Source organism: Lipotes vexillifer, unplaced genomic scaffold (genome assembly GCF_000442215.2).
Source record: "Lipotes vexillifer unplaced genomic scaffold, Lipotes_vexillifer_v1.1 scaffold680, whole genome shotgun sequence".
Taxonomy (NCBI): Eukaryota; Metazoa; Chordata; class Mammalia; order Artiodactyla; family Lipotidae; genus Lipotes; species Lipotes vexillifer.
This window is the reverse complement of record NW_006780838.1, coordinates 1,899,871-1,914,565: the sequence shown is the minus strand read 5'-3', so window position 1 is coordinate 1,914,565 and position 14,695 is coordinate 1,899,871. Positions and strand designations below refer to the sequence as shown.

Here is a 14,695-nt window from a genome sequence, read left to right as displayed (position 1 = left end):
GTGTGTGTGTGTGTGTGTGTGTGTGTGTGTGTGTGTGTGTGTGTGTGTGTGTGTGTGTGTGTGTGTGTGTGTGTGTGTGTGTTAGTTATTAGCTGTGGTACCTGGGGGTCTGGGATGTTAGAACTTCCTGTAATGTATGGACAGTAAGGAAACGCCCTGCTCAAAATGGCAACAGGGCCTCTGCTGAGGAATAGCGCCCAAGTGTCAGCCTGAGCCCTGAGACATGGACACTTCCTATACCATCTGAAGACACTGCCTACCTACCTCTCCTCTACAGGCATCTCTAGGACAATTTCTTGAGAAACTTCTGAGCTTAAAATGTTGCAAAAAACCAAGAAGGCATACACTGAGCCTCCCATTTTACCCTTTTTGGATCTCTCATCTGTATCCCCACCAGTGCTCACTTGTTTTTCTTGCCATAGTCAGCCAAGATAAGGTCCTTGAGCTGCACCTCCACCTTGATCCACTCCTCGTCAGTCAGAGTGGGCCAGATGTGGTGTGGTTCTGTGATTGTAGTCTTGTCTGGCTTCAGGATGACCTTCGCCCGGTCGTTGTTCACATGCAGGGCACGCAGAATCAGGATGAGGCGGGAGAAAGCCTGGGGAGAGATGTGGCAGCACGGGAGGAGGTCAGCTACTTGCTGTTCTTCCCCTCTCCTCCATCCTATCCTTTCAGGAGACCCAAGAACCCATTTCAAACCCTATGGTGCTCCCCTCACCATGAGTCAACTTGATATGCAGAGTCACTGGCCCATGCACAGGCTGAAGATGTGAAAATGGCCCCATAAGAGGCCTGTGGGAAAAGCTAAGGCACAGGACCTTCCTGTGACCCCAAACCCACTCCTCTTAGAGTGACCCTCCCTCCTCGTGAGGTGGCTTCATACCGTGTAAGATGAGATAGTCTTGAGCCAGTCATCATAGAGGTTAAAGAGAACCATCTGCGGCTCAGTGGCTTTAAGGATGAGATCCCCAAACTTTTCCACCTTGAGACAAGCCTGGAAGGGGAGCTGGAGCTCTGATCCTTTGATCACAATATTGGGGAAGTCCAGCAAGTGCACCTGAGACAAGATCAAGTCCAAGTTTAGAAACAGAACCAGCAGGTCTCAGCCCTATTTCCTTCTACCTCATTCACCACCTCTCACCTCCAATGGATCGAGCATGCCTTTCCTGGTGACAATGATCTGCTTGGGCTGCTCCTCCACTGGCAGAGATCGGATCAGGGCAGCCACCTCCTCAGCTGTCTTCCACTTAGCCAACTAAAAAGCAAGAGAGAAGAACATGGAAACTGCGTCTCCACCCTCCCAGGTCAACTAGCACAAAAAATTCTAGTCTTAAAACAATTAGACTATGTTTCTATCACACACTGCTATTGAATGTTAGGTACTTCAGAGGTATAGAAAAAATGTCCAATGGTCTTGCCCCAAAGGGTGTTTCAACCTAGCTGGCCAGACAAAGCTCACACAATGCCACAAGCTAGTATTTGATTATATACACGCTGTGTCAGGGACAAAAGAAATTAAGGCTAAAGGTCATAAAAAGCTGCACAAATAAAGAAGTCTTAAGGGATGAGTAAGACAGTGATTAACAGAAGAGAAGGGTTCATTCTAGAAGCAAAGACCTATAAGCAAAGCCAAAGAGGTGGAGATGCTCATCAGGGTTTGGGACACCAGGATCCTGGACTGACTGCCAGAGGAAACACGCTACAGAAGAGGAGGAACTGTGGCTGGACAGGTTACAGGCCAACCAGATGTTAAGCATCTAGGAAACCAAAAAGTTAATTCAGCATAAAGAAAGGGGCTACCAAAGGCTTTGAGGAGAAGAGATTTGGTGAAAATGACATTTTAAGAGTGCTTGTTCCCTTTAGAAAGATGATTTTTCATTGCCCTCTTCAAGATAGGTTAGGGATGGGAGATTCAGGAAGCAGAGACACCAGCTCGTAGGTAATGAAGGACCTCAAATATTCTTGGACCTCTTATAGAAGAACACTTCCCAAGTTAAGTAATTCAGGAAAAAAGTTTAAATGAGATGTCCTGAATCTTACAAAGAGAGAAACAGGAGATTCTCTCTCTCACATACACACCCCCCACATACCAAAGAGTAAGAGGCAGTGAAGTTCTACAGCCTCTCTACCCTTTAACATGCTCACCTGCCCCAAACGCTTCTGTCCAGCCCACACAGATGTGTGAATTATCTTGAGAAACAGCTGCCCTGTGCGTGGGTTGAAGATGAAGATGGCCCCATTGATGGGCTTGGTGGTCAGGTTCCCTTCAAAGGTCTAAGGAATGATTACATCAGTTAGCACAGTCTAGACACAACCAGCCCGCCTTCCTCGCAATATGCACACACTTGCCCGGCCACCCTCCCACAGGCATATACAGAGCCCCACACCCACACGCTGCATCTAACTCTCACCTTATGGATAGTCACTCTGTAGACATTCGTGTCATCCACAAACCAGATAATCTGGTTGGAAAAGAGCTCACCATAGTTCTGAGAGGACAGATAGGGCTCAGTGGGCTCAGATGAATAAAGCTGCAGCCCTTTACGGATCCGTTCACGTAACACATACAAGGCAGGGTTTGCCTTCATGATCTTGGCCATGGCCTGCTGTATGAGGGGCTTGCTGCCAGGGAACCAGTTTCCATAGGCACTGTGAGGATGGAAGAGGCAAGAAAGGTTAAGACCAGGCTGGCAGTCCCAGGAACAAGGCAAACTGCGACTCTGCAGAGGATGAAAAGGCTGTTGGTCAGGCTGAGAATGAGCGCCTGCTCATGTACATAGAGGCAGGGAAGAAAGTCAGTGACCCCAGTGGAGGAAACGGCCAACCTCACCTCACCTGGGCAAACTAAAAAAACACGCGTATATTAAAGTACAGGGCAGGGGAGAGGGATAAATTAGGAGGTTGGGATTGACATTTACACACTACTATATATAAAATAATGAACAAGGACCTACTGTATAGCACAGGAAACTCTACTCGATGCTCTGTAATAATCTATATGGGAAAAATATCCTAAAAACAACAGATATATGTATACATATAACTAAATCACTTTGCTGTACACCTGAAACTAACACAACATTATAAATCAACTATACTCCAATGTAAAATAAAAATTAAGGGACTTCCTTCCTGGTGGTTCAGTGGTAAAGAATCCGCCTTACAATGCAGGGGACGCAGGTTCGATCCCTGGTCCGGGAACTAAGATACCACATGCCACGGGGTGTCTAAGCCCGTGCGCCACAACTACTGAGCTCTCACTCATTCCTTAGACCTTTGAAGGGAACCTGACCACCAAGCCTCTCAATGGGGCCATCTTCATCATCGAACCTCAACTAGAGAGCCTGCGTGCAGCAAACTACAGAGCCCACGTGCCACAACTACAGAGCCCACGCACTCTAGAACCTGCACGCTACAACTAGAGAAAACCCACACACCACAACTAGAGAGAAGCCCGCGTGCCACAACGAAGAGCCCGTGTGCCACAACAAAAGATCCTGCATGCCTCAACAAAGATCCCGCGTGCTGTGACTACGACCCGACACGCCCAAAAATAAACAAAAATAAATAATAAATCTTTAAAAAAAAAAAAAAAACAATAAAGTGTGGGGCTGATGAAAAATATCAATACATGCTTCTGAGCCTCAACTTACCTATGCAGGTTATAGGCCAGGTCGATGGCAATGAGCACACCTGTGGGCGAAGGGTAGATACTCATGTTGTCTGTGGTGTAGTCCAAGAACTTGGCCCGGGCGTAGCGCTCAATGTCATGGGAATCATAGTCCCCCCAGCGCAGCTGGATGTCAATCCAATACTTTTGAGTGGTGGTGCTGTCCATCACATCCCTGAGGGTGGAAAGGGGTCAGGGGTCTAGGTTTCCAGGAAGACACTGGCACAACCAATATCCCCAGAGCCACAAGAACTCTCAATCACTACGTCTAAATCTCAAAACCACCCCCTCTGCCTGTTCCAGGTCAGCAAGATCCACCAGAGAATTAGCAGACCTGGCTGAGGGCGTTAAGAGAATCAGGGGAAGAACTTGTTTCAAATTAGAAAGAAAGGCAACCAGGGACAATTTCTAAAGTAGTGCTGCTGGAATAGTAAAACTAAGCTTCTTAGATGCCTAGGGCTGGGTTGTAAGGCACTTACTTAGAGTCTGCCAGCAATGAGGGCCGGGAGACATTCCACTTATAGGAGGCAAAGAGCAGGATATCGGCACAGGAAGAGTTCATCTTATAGGACTTTCGGGGGTGGATTGTCTCCTTTTGTACTGTCTCAATTTCCAGTGCATCCAGTTCCTGATCAAACACCTGGAGGCAAAGGTGGAAAGGTTATGACTGGTTATGGAAGCCCACTTAGAATGAGGGCTTTTAAAACTTAAGATAATGTGGCACCTGGGACCACAACAGAAGTCTCATCCTTGGAGCTCTGAGGGTGGATTTCCCATACCCAAAAGAGAGAGCTGACCTGACTTTTTGTGGCATCCTCTCCCCTCAATTCTAGCCCACCTGACACAAGTCCATAACGATGCTCTCGTGGATCTTCTGCCACAAGTGAGCTCGGAAGATCTGGATGAGAGAGATCTTCAGTGTGGGGATCTTGCCATGCATGAAGATACCTGTCAGGTCCAGCTGCACCTGAAAGCCTACGTATACCTGACAGGAAAAAGAGAGTGACACTAGAGACCGAGAGGTTCTCAGGACATAATTAAGGAAGTAGAAACTCTTGTTTTTAGCTTCCCACCTCCCATGTTTATCAATCACACTCACGTTGGCTCGGTTGATGGTTGGGGACCACCAGAGCGTGAATCTACGATTGGGAATCTGGTTCAATCCTGATCGCTGAGCATTGGTTAGTTTCTTCCACTTCATAGACTCCTCAAAACCACTGGCCTTCTCCCTGGGAAGCAAAAGAGACCAGGTAAAGTGACGTCCTGCCATCCCCCAGAGCACTGCTGACCTCCTGGGGTGGCTGTGTGGGAAACACTGCAGTAGAACACAAAAGCATATGAGGGATGAGCTCAGAGGGCTGTGACATGTGAGAGATCACTGTAACAGGAGAACAGAATCCTCACCAGAAAAGCCCCTCCCAGGTAGGGAAGTAAGTGCCCTTGAAGAGAGTGTGTTCCAGAATGCCTTCCACACCACCGAGGGCCTGGATCATGTCTGTACGGTAGTTGTTCAGGTTCCAGAGCTTTCCATCATGCCGCTGGTGTGTCCACCAAAAAGGGTTCTGCTTCAAAACCTAGATGGCAAGGTAGGTACGGTGAAGCTTCTGGGTGCCCACTGCTCCAGGTTCCCAGCATGGCCACAGACTCTCCTAATTCAGGGAAAATCTCTCCACTATCCCCTCCACGTACCTGGTACTGCTTAAAGTCAGTTCGGACACGCCAACCCTTATCATAAGCCAGTGTGTGCCGGTCCTTCTGGAAGAGGGTGTTGATTCGAGGAATGCCACGATCCCACGAATCCTCTAGATCTTCTAGGGTCAGTCGTCTGCCAAGGAAAAAAGATCAAAGGTAAAACAAATACTCATACGAAGAGTTCAGCATTCCTCCCTGGCCAAGGATAAACAGGGTCAGACATACAACCTACTTCCTTGACTCCATAAAAATATGGCATGCTCTACTCCTGACCTCCAGGCAGGACTCAAAGGTCACCCCACTCAACAGGACTGCTATGCCCTCCTGGGTGCCCACCTGTTCTGCGCAATGGCCTCTTGTCTCTTGAGTGCATACTCAGCCCAGACCCGCTGAGAATCAATGAACTCACTCTCCCAGGGCTGTATGTAGCGATACAAGTTGGGAATCAGCTGGTCTTCTTCATGGCTCATTCCTGAACGAAAGTGTGTGATACCTACATCTGTCTGCTTGGACCACCTGTTTGGGGACACAACCAAGATTAGAGAAAAAATAAAAACTGAAAATAAAGAAATATCTCCTTCCCTCAGGGTCTAGCAAGATTTTCAGCCAAGTCCTACCTGAGGTCAGATTGGGGGATGAGCACATGGCCCATTGAGAGCATGCCAAGTCCACCCAACTCCTTAGGGGTGTAGAACACGACAGGGGGGAAGCGACTCGGCATCTTGGAGTTGAGGCCAATCTTGATTCGTGTCTGGATCTTGTTCTCACACTTCACCAGCAAGTCCAGGAGCTCCTGGGTGTTCACCACAGCCTCCCGAAAGTAGGTCATAAGGCCAATAAGAGCTGTGTTCCACTTATTCACAATCTGAAGATAGTGAAAAAGAAGTAAATTATAGATAAGTCATTGCAGGGACAGGGTGTGTGGCTAGGAAGCACCAGATACAATTAGTTATATTCTCCCTAGTTCTCAAGAAAGATTTGAACTCAATGTCATTAGGGAAGTGTGTATAAATCAAAATCACTATGAGATACTACTTAACACCCACTACAATGGCTATAAGATAGTTACAAGGATGTGGAGAAAACGGAACTCTCATATACTGCTGGTAGGAATATGAAATAGTGCAGCCACATTGAAACAGCCTGGCAGCTCCTCAAAAGGTTAAAGAGAGTTACCGTATGACCCAACAATTCTACTCCTAGGTATATACCCAAGAGACATAAAAACATATGTCCACACAAAAATACATACACAAATGTTCACAAAAGCATTATTTGTAATAGCCAAAAAGTAGGAAAAAAACAAATGTCCATCAACTGACAAATAAACAAAATGGTGTACAGCCATATTATGGAATATTATTTAGCCACGAAAAGGACTGAAATACTGATGTATCCTACAACATGGATAAACCTTGAAAACATTATACTAAGTGAAAGAAACGAGACGAAAAAGGTCACATACATGATCCATTTATATGAAATGTCCAGAAGAAACAAATCCATACAGACAGGAGGTAGATTAGGGGTGGCCAGAGGACTGGGGCAGGGAGGGAAATGGGGAGTGAGTGACCGCTAATGGGTATAGGGTTTCTTTGTGGGGTAATGAAAATGTTCTGGAATTAGTGGTCATGGCTGCACAATTTTATGCATATAATGAAAACCACTGAATTGTATACTTTAAAAGCGTGAATTTCACTTCAATAAAAACATAAAGTTGGGCTTTCCTGGTGGCACAGGGAAGATCCCACATGCCATGCAGAACAGCCAAAAAATTTTTTTAAAAAAAGCTGAAAGAATTTCCTTTAAGATCTGAAACAAGACAAGAATGCCCACTCTCACCACTTTTATTCAACACATTATTGAAAGTCCTAGCCACAGCAACCAGACAAGAAAAAGATATTAAAGAAATCCAGGGACTTCCTTGGTGGCACAGTGGTGGTTAAGAATCTGCCTGCCAATGCAGGGGACACAGGTTTGAGCCGTGGTCTGGGAAGATCCCACATGCCGCGGAGCAACTAAGCCCATGTGCCACAACTATTGAGTGTGCGCTCTCTAGAGCCTGCGTGCCACAACTACCGAAGCCCGCAGGCCTAGAGCCCGTGCTCCAGAACAAGAGAAGCCACCGCAATGAGAAGCCCTCACACAACAGCAAACAGTAGCCCCTGCTCGTTGCAACCAGAGAAAGCCCACACGCAGCAACGAAGACCCAATGAAGCCAAAAATAAATAATAAATAAATAAATATAAAAATAAATAAATATATATATACACATATATATATTTTAATTCCAAATTGGAAAAAAGTGAAACTGTCACTGTTTGCAGATAACATGATATTATACATAGAAAATCCTAAAGACACCACCAAAAAACTATCAGAACTCATCAATGAATTCAGTAACATGGCAGGATACAAAATTAACAGAGAAATCTATTGTATTTCTGAATACTATCAGAAACAGAAATTATGAAAACAATCCCATTTATAATTGCATCAAAAAACCAAACCAAACCAGGGACTTCCCTGGTGGTCCAGTGGTTAAGACTCCACGCTTCCAATGCAAGAGGCACAGGTTCAATCCCGGATGGGGAACTAAGATCCCACACACTGCACGGTATGACCAAGGGGAAAAAAAAAAAAAAAATCTAAAAAAAGCCAAAAAAACCCAAACCAAACCAAACCACAACTAGGAATAACTCAATCCAGGGAGATAAAAGACCTGTACTTGGAAAACTGTAAGAACTTGGTGAGGGACTTCCCTGGCGGTCCAGTGGTTAAGACTCTGCACTTCCACTGCAGGGGACATGGGTTCGAGTCCTGGTCTGGGAAGATCCCACATGCCACGGAGCAACTAAGCCCACGAGCCACAACTACTGAGCCCGCATGCCACAACTACAGAAGCCCATGTGCCTAGAACCCATGCTCTGCAACAAGAGAAGTCACCACAATGAGAAGCCCATGCACTGCAATGAAGAGTAGCCCCCACTCGCCGCAACTAGAGAAAGCCCGTGTGTAGAAACAAAGACCCAACACAGCCAAAAATAAATACATTAAAAAAAAAGAATATTGTTAAAATGACCACACCCCCAAGTCCATCTACAAATTCAATGGAATCCCTATCAAAATACCAAAGACATTTTTCACAGAACTAGAAGCAATAATTTTAATATCTGTATGGAAACACAAAAGACCCTGAAGAGCCAAAACAATCCTGATTAAGAACAAAGTAGAAAGTATCACACCTCCTGATTTCAAAAAGCTACGGTACTCAAACAGTATAGTAGTGGCACAAAAACAAACCCATAGGTCAATGGATCAGAATAGAGAGCCCAGAAATAAACCCATGCTGTTATGGTCAATTAATCTACAACAAAGAAAGCAAGAATATACACTGGGGAAAAGACAGCTTCTTCATTACATGGTGCTGGGAAAACGGGACAGCTAATGCCAAAGAATCAAACTTGACTTTCTCACAACATACACAAAAAATAAAGGCAAAATGGATTAAAGACTTAAATGTAAGACCTGAAACTATAAAACTCCTAGAAGAGGGACCTCCCTGGTGGCACAGTGGTTAAGAATCCGCCTGCCAATGCAGAGAACACAGGTTCGAGCCCCAGTCCAGGAAGATCCCACGTGCCGTGGAGCAACTAAGCCCGTGCGCCACAACTACTCAGCCTGCACTCTAGAGCCCACGAGCCACAACTACTGAAGCCCGCATGCATAGAGCCCGCGCTCTGCAACAAGAAGCCCACGCACTGCAACCAAGAGTAGCCCCCGCTCACAACTAGAGAAAGCATGCAGCAACGAAGACCCAACGCAGCCAAAAATAAAATAAATAAATTTATTAAAAAAAACACAAAAACTCCTAGAAGAAAACACAGGCAGTACTCTCTCTGACCTTAGTCTTAGGAATACTTTTTTGGATATGTCTCCTCAGGCAAGGGAAACAAAAAATTAAGAAATGGGAAAAAATAAATAAATAAATAAATAGAAAAACAAAACAAAACAAAAAACAAACGGGGCTTCCCTGGTGGTGCAGTGGTTGAGAGTCCACCTGCCGATGCAGGGGACGCGGGTTTGTGCCCTGGTCCGGGAAGATCCCATATGCCGTGGAGCGGCTGGGTCCGTGAGCCATGGCTGCTAAGCCTGTGCGTCCGGAGCCTGTGCTCCGCAATGGGAGAAGCCACAACAGTGAGAGGCCCGCGTACCGCAAAAAACAAACAAACAAACAAAAGAAATGGGACTATATCAAACTAAAAAGGGTTTGCACAGGGGCCTCCCTGGTGGCGCAGTGGTTAAGAATCCGCCTGTCAATGCAGGGGACGCAGGTTTGATCCCTGGTCCAGGAGGATCCCACATGCTGCGGAGCAACTAAGCCCGTGTGCCACAACTACTGGGCCTGTGGTCTACAGCCCACAAGCCACAACTACTGAAGCCGGCATGCCTAGAGCCCGTGCTCCTCAACAAGAGAAACCAGTGCAGTGAGAAGCCTGCGCACCTCAACGAAGAGTAGCCCCCGCTGGACACAACTAGAGAAAGCCCTCACACAGCAACAAAGACGCAACACAGCCAAAAATTAAAAAAAGCTTTTGCACAGCAAAAGAAATTATCAACAAAATGGAAAGAAAGCCCACTGAACAGGAGGTGATATTTACAAACGATATATCTGATAAGGGGTTAATACGCAAAATATTGGGTTGGCCAAAAAGTTCATTCAGGTTTTTCCATAACATCTTATGGGAAAACCTGAATGAACTTTTTTTGGCCAACCCAATACAAAGAACTCATACAACTCAACATAAAACAAAACAAAACAAAACAAAAAACCTGATTTAAAATGTCTATTCGGCAAAGGAGCTGAAGAGACGTTTTTCCAGAGAAGATATAAAGATGTCCAATAGACACATGAAAAGATGCTCAACATCACTAATCATAAAAGAAATGCAAATCAAAACCACAATGAGATGTCTCCTCACACTTGCCAGAATGGCTATTATCAAAAAGACAAGTAGGGCTTCCCTGGTGGCGCAGTGGTTGAGAGTCTGCCTGCCGATGCAGGGGACACGGGTTCGTGCCCTGGTCTGGGAAGATCCCACATGACGCAGAGCAGCTGGGCCCGTGAGGCATGGCCGCTGAGCCTGCGCGTCCGGAGCCTGTCCTCCGCAACGGGAGAGGCCACAGCAGAGAGAGGCCTGCGTACCGCAAAAAAAAAAAAAAAAAAAAAAAAAGACAAGTAACAAGCGTTGACAAGGATGTGGAGAAAAGGGAACCCTCGTGTACTACCGTACTACTGATGGGAATGTAAAGTGGTGCAGACACTATAAAAAACAGTATGGAAGTTCCTCAAAAAATTAAAAATAGAAACATACAATCTAGCAATTCTACTCCTGGGTATTTATCTGAAGAAAACAAAAACACTAATTCGAAAAGATACGTGCATCCCATGTTCACTGCAGCATTATTTGCAATAGCCAATATATGGCAGCAACTTAAATGTCTATTGATAGATAAATGGATAAAGGAGATGTATTTATACACACACACACACACACACACACACACACACACAGAGAGAAATATTACTCAGCCATAAAAAAGAATGAAATCTTGCCATCTGTAACAACACGGATACTTGGAAGGGTGGGGGAAGGAGTGAAATAGTCGAGGGAGACTAAGAGGTACAAACTTCCAGTTATAAAATAAGTAAGTCACGGAGATGTACAGTATAGGGAATATTATAATTTTGTGTGGTGACAGATAGTAACTAGACTTATCCTGGTGATCATTTTGTAATGTGTAAAAAGAGCAAATCACTGTATTGTTTACCTGAAATGAACATAATATTGTAAGTCAGTCATACTTCAAAAAAAAGGAAAGAGATCTGCAAGTTCCCTAGTGGCCTAGTGGTTAGAATTCTGGGCTTTCACTGCTGTGGCACCAGTTAATCCCTGGTCAGTGTTATACAGCAGCAACTAACATAACAATGTAAAGCAATTATACTCCAATAAAGATGTTAAAAAAAAACCACAAAATAACCTCCGAGGTCAAAGAAAGAACCACCACCAGATCAGTAAGCTGAACAAGTCCCACAGCTCACATAAGGTTGACAACAGTTTGTGTTCCCGCCAGCCATACAGAGACTTCATAATAAATGGGAATTAGGTATAGTCCATAAAAAGTTATCAACTTAGTAGTGGAGATAAATTAGCCCCAGAAGAAAGGGTGCTCTGGATTCACTATAACTAAGAAGCTTAAAATTAAAAGCAAGCCTCAAAAGGATCAAACTAAACCACAAGTTACTGAACTGTACACCAGAACACAACCCAACAATCTTTAAAGGAATATAACAAAATCCATAAATCAATATAAATTACACAATTTCTAGCATCCAATCAAATATTGGATGCATACAAAGAAGTAGGAATAAATTACCCATAAACAGAAGAAAAATCAATCAGTACAAACAGACCTGGGAACAACAGATGATGGAATTAGTAGACAAAGACCTTACAACAGCTACTGAACGTTTTATAATTATGCTTGAGTATATAAAGAAAAACATGAACACAATGAGGAAAGAAACAGAAGATGTTAAAGACCCAAAGGAAACTTTTAGAGATAAAAATTACAATATCTAAAATTAAAAAATGTACAGACGGGATTAACAACATTGTAAAGCTGCAGAAAAAATAATGAAGGCAAAATAAACACTTTTTCTGACAAACAAAAGCAGAGTGTATTCACTGCCAGTACACCTTTACTACAAGAAATGTTAATGGAAATTCTTTAAGCAGAAGGAAAACAATACCAGATGGAAACTTGGATCTACATAAAGTAATGGAGAACACCAGAAATAATAAGTATGTGGGTAAAATGTAAAAGACATTTTTATTTTTCATTTTGTAATTTCTGTAAAAGATAAAAAGGCCGTTTAAAGCCAAAACAGTAACAAAGTATCACTGTGTTTATAATATAGGTACAGTTAAAACATATAACAAAAACACTACAGGGACTCCCCTGGCCATCCAGCGGTTAAGACTTCTCACTTCCATTGCAGGGGGCACGGGTTTGATCCCCGGTCAGGGAACTAAGATCCTGCATGCCGTGGGGCGTGGCCAAAAAACAAAAAAACAAAAAAACACAAACACTACAAAAAATGAGGAGGAAAATGAAAGTATATTATTGAAAGGTTCTCGTACAATATGTAACATGATAGTAGACTAGTAGTCACAGTAAGTCAGAGATATATACTGTAAACCCTAGAGCAACCAATAAAAAACAAAGAAGTGTAGTTAATAAGCGAAGTGTGGAGATAAATTAAAACCATACCAAAACCCCACTCAATCCAAAAGAAGGGAGGAAAATGAGTTACTCAGTTTTCCTGGGTCTCTCCCACATATATGTTATGAAACTTTCGTTTGATTTTCTCCTGTTTAAAAAATAAATAAAAAAGGCAGGAAAAGAGGAAAAAAGCAGAATAAAGAACAAAGGGCGAGATGGCAGATTTAAACTCAACGACATTGACAGTCATATTAAACTTAATTGGAGTATTTAGACTATTTGTAAGGCAAAGATTGTTAAACTGAATTTAAAAAGCAAAAACCAATTAAATGCAATCTATAAGAAGTTAACTTTATAACGACACCGATTAAAAGTATAAGGATGGAAAAAGACATCCATGCACACACAAAACAAAGCTAGAGGGGCACTACTGATATCAGACAAAGTAGACTTCAGAACAGAGAATATTACAAGGAATAAAGAGGAATATTTCATGATGATAAAGGAGTCAATTCGTTAAGAAGATATAGTAATTCTAAATATACTACATACTTAGGGACTTCCCTGGTGGCACAGTGGATAAGAATCTGCCTGCCAATGTAGGGGACGCGGGTTTGATCCCTGGTCTGGGAAGATCCCATGTGCCATGGAGCAATTAAGCCCGTGCGCTACAACTACTGAGCCTGCACGCCACAACTAAAGCCCGCAGGCCTAGAGCCCATGCTCCACAACAAGAGAAGCCACTGTGAGGAGAAGCCCGTGCACGGCAACGAAGAGCAACCCCACTTGCTGCAACCAGAGAAAGCCCGCGCACAGCAACGAAGACCCAACGCAGCAAAAAATAAATAAAATTAAATCTTTAAAAAAATAATAAATATATTATATACCTAATAACAGAGCTTCAAAATATATGAAGCAAAAAATCATGGACATGTTGAAGCATAAGATTCAAAAAAAAATTAAATAATTATGCCCAACAGTATGAACAATATATATTTCTTGCTGGGGTGTCAACAGAGTTGCTTCTATCTATTGAAATGTCTATGTGTGCATCAGTTGTAAAGTTCATTTATAATTCTAGCTGTATCTTCAGGTACGTGATACAGCATTCCACCTGGCATAACTCCTTGGTTATCACCCATATGCAGGTTGTTGAACAAAAAGTTTGTCAGTTTGCATTTTGGTCTCAATGAGATGGCTCCCTACTCCCCTAAGCCTGCTAATCTGATGACACTTTCTTGGTTTTCCACCTGTAAGCCAAGCCAATTATGCTTTGCCCAACTTTGACTAAATATTTAAAAGCTACCAGAGCAGTCTGAACTTCAGACATTCTTCTGTGCTCAAAAAAGATATAAATTTCTGAAAAAATGTCATATGTCTTTATGTTATAAGCTTGGATGTCTTTAACAAAGTGAATGGTGTCTCTAACGCCAAAAATAAAAAGAGGAACCTGAAAAGGGAAATAAATCCACGACTTATGACAATCTTCTCTCAGTAACTGATACAAATAGACACAAGAAAAAAAAAGACATAGAAGGACTTGAACAACGCAATCACTTGACTAAACCTAACTGACATTTGTAAAAACCCAACAAAGCAGAATACAGATTCTTTCTCAAGTACACACGAAGGCAGTCACTATATATGCTAAACCATAAAACAAGTCTAAATACACTTGAGAAAACTAAGCTCATAAGGAGTGTTTTCTGACCATAATGGAATTAAACTAGATACTAATAAAAGAAAAATACCTGGAAAACCCCTCAAATAATATTTGAAAATTAAACAACATACTTCTAAGTAACCTATGGGTAAAATAAGAACTCATAAGAGAGGGACTTCCCTGGTGGTCCAGTCGCTAGGACTCCACGCTCCCAGTGCAGGGGGCCCGGGTTTGATCCCTGGTCAGGGAACTAGACCTCACATTCATGCCACAACTAAGAGTTTGCATGCTGCAACTGAAAGATCCTGCATGCCATGACTGAAGACCATGCGTGCCGCAACTAAGACCTGGTGCAGCCAAATAAATAAATAAAATAAATTTAA

At 43.3% G+C, this 14,695-nt stretch overlaps 1 protein-coding gene across 2 annotated transcripts in view; it reads right to left on the bottom strand.

The window, feature by feature from the left end:
* Positions 1–14,695, bottom strand: part of PRPF8 (pre-mRNA processing factor 8) — a 36,897-nt gene that overhangs the window by 3,457 nt on the left and 18,745 nt on the right. For both annotated transcript variants that reach the window (XM_007454214.1, XM_007454215.1), the window contains 13 exons: positions 5,980–6,227; positions 5,699–5,878; positions 5,360–5,495; positions 5,075–5,244; positions 4,770–4,899; positions 4,509–4,655; positions 4,150–4,310; positions 3,654–3,845; positions 2,412–2,649; positions 2,146–2,274; positions 1,142–1,255; positions 884–1,057; positions 405–598 (listed from right to left, as the gene is read on the bottom strand). In XM_007454214.1, coding sequence (XP_007454276.1) covers positions 405–598; positions 884–1,057; positions 1,142–1,255; positions 2,146–2,274; positions 2,412–2,649; positions 3,654–3,845; positions 4,150–4,310; positions 4,509–4,655; positions 4,770–4,899; positions 5,075–5,244; positions 5,360–5,495; positions 5,699–5,878; positions 5,980–6,227 — 2,213 coding nt within the window. The remainder of the gene's footprint in view (positions 1–404; positions 599–883; positions 1,058–1,141; positions 1,256–2,145; positions 2,275–2,411; positions 2,650–3,653; positions 3,846–4,149; positions 4,311–4,508; positions 4,656–4,769; positions 4,900–5,074; positions 5,245–5,359; positions 5,496–5,698; positions 5,879–5,979; positions 6,228–14,695) is intronic.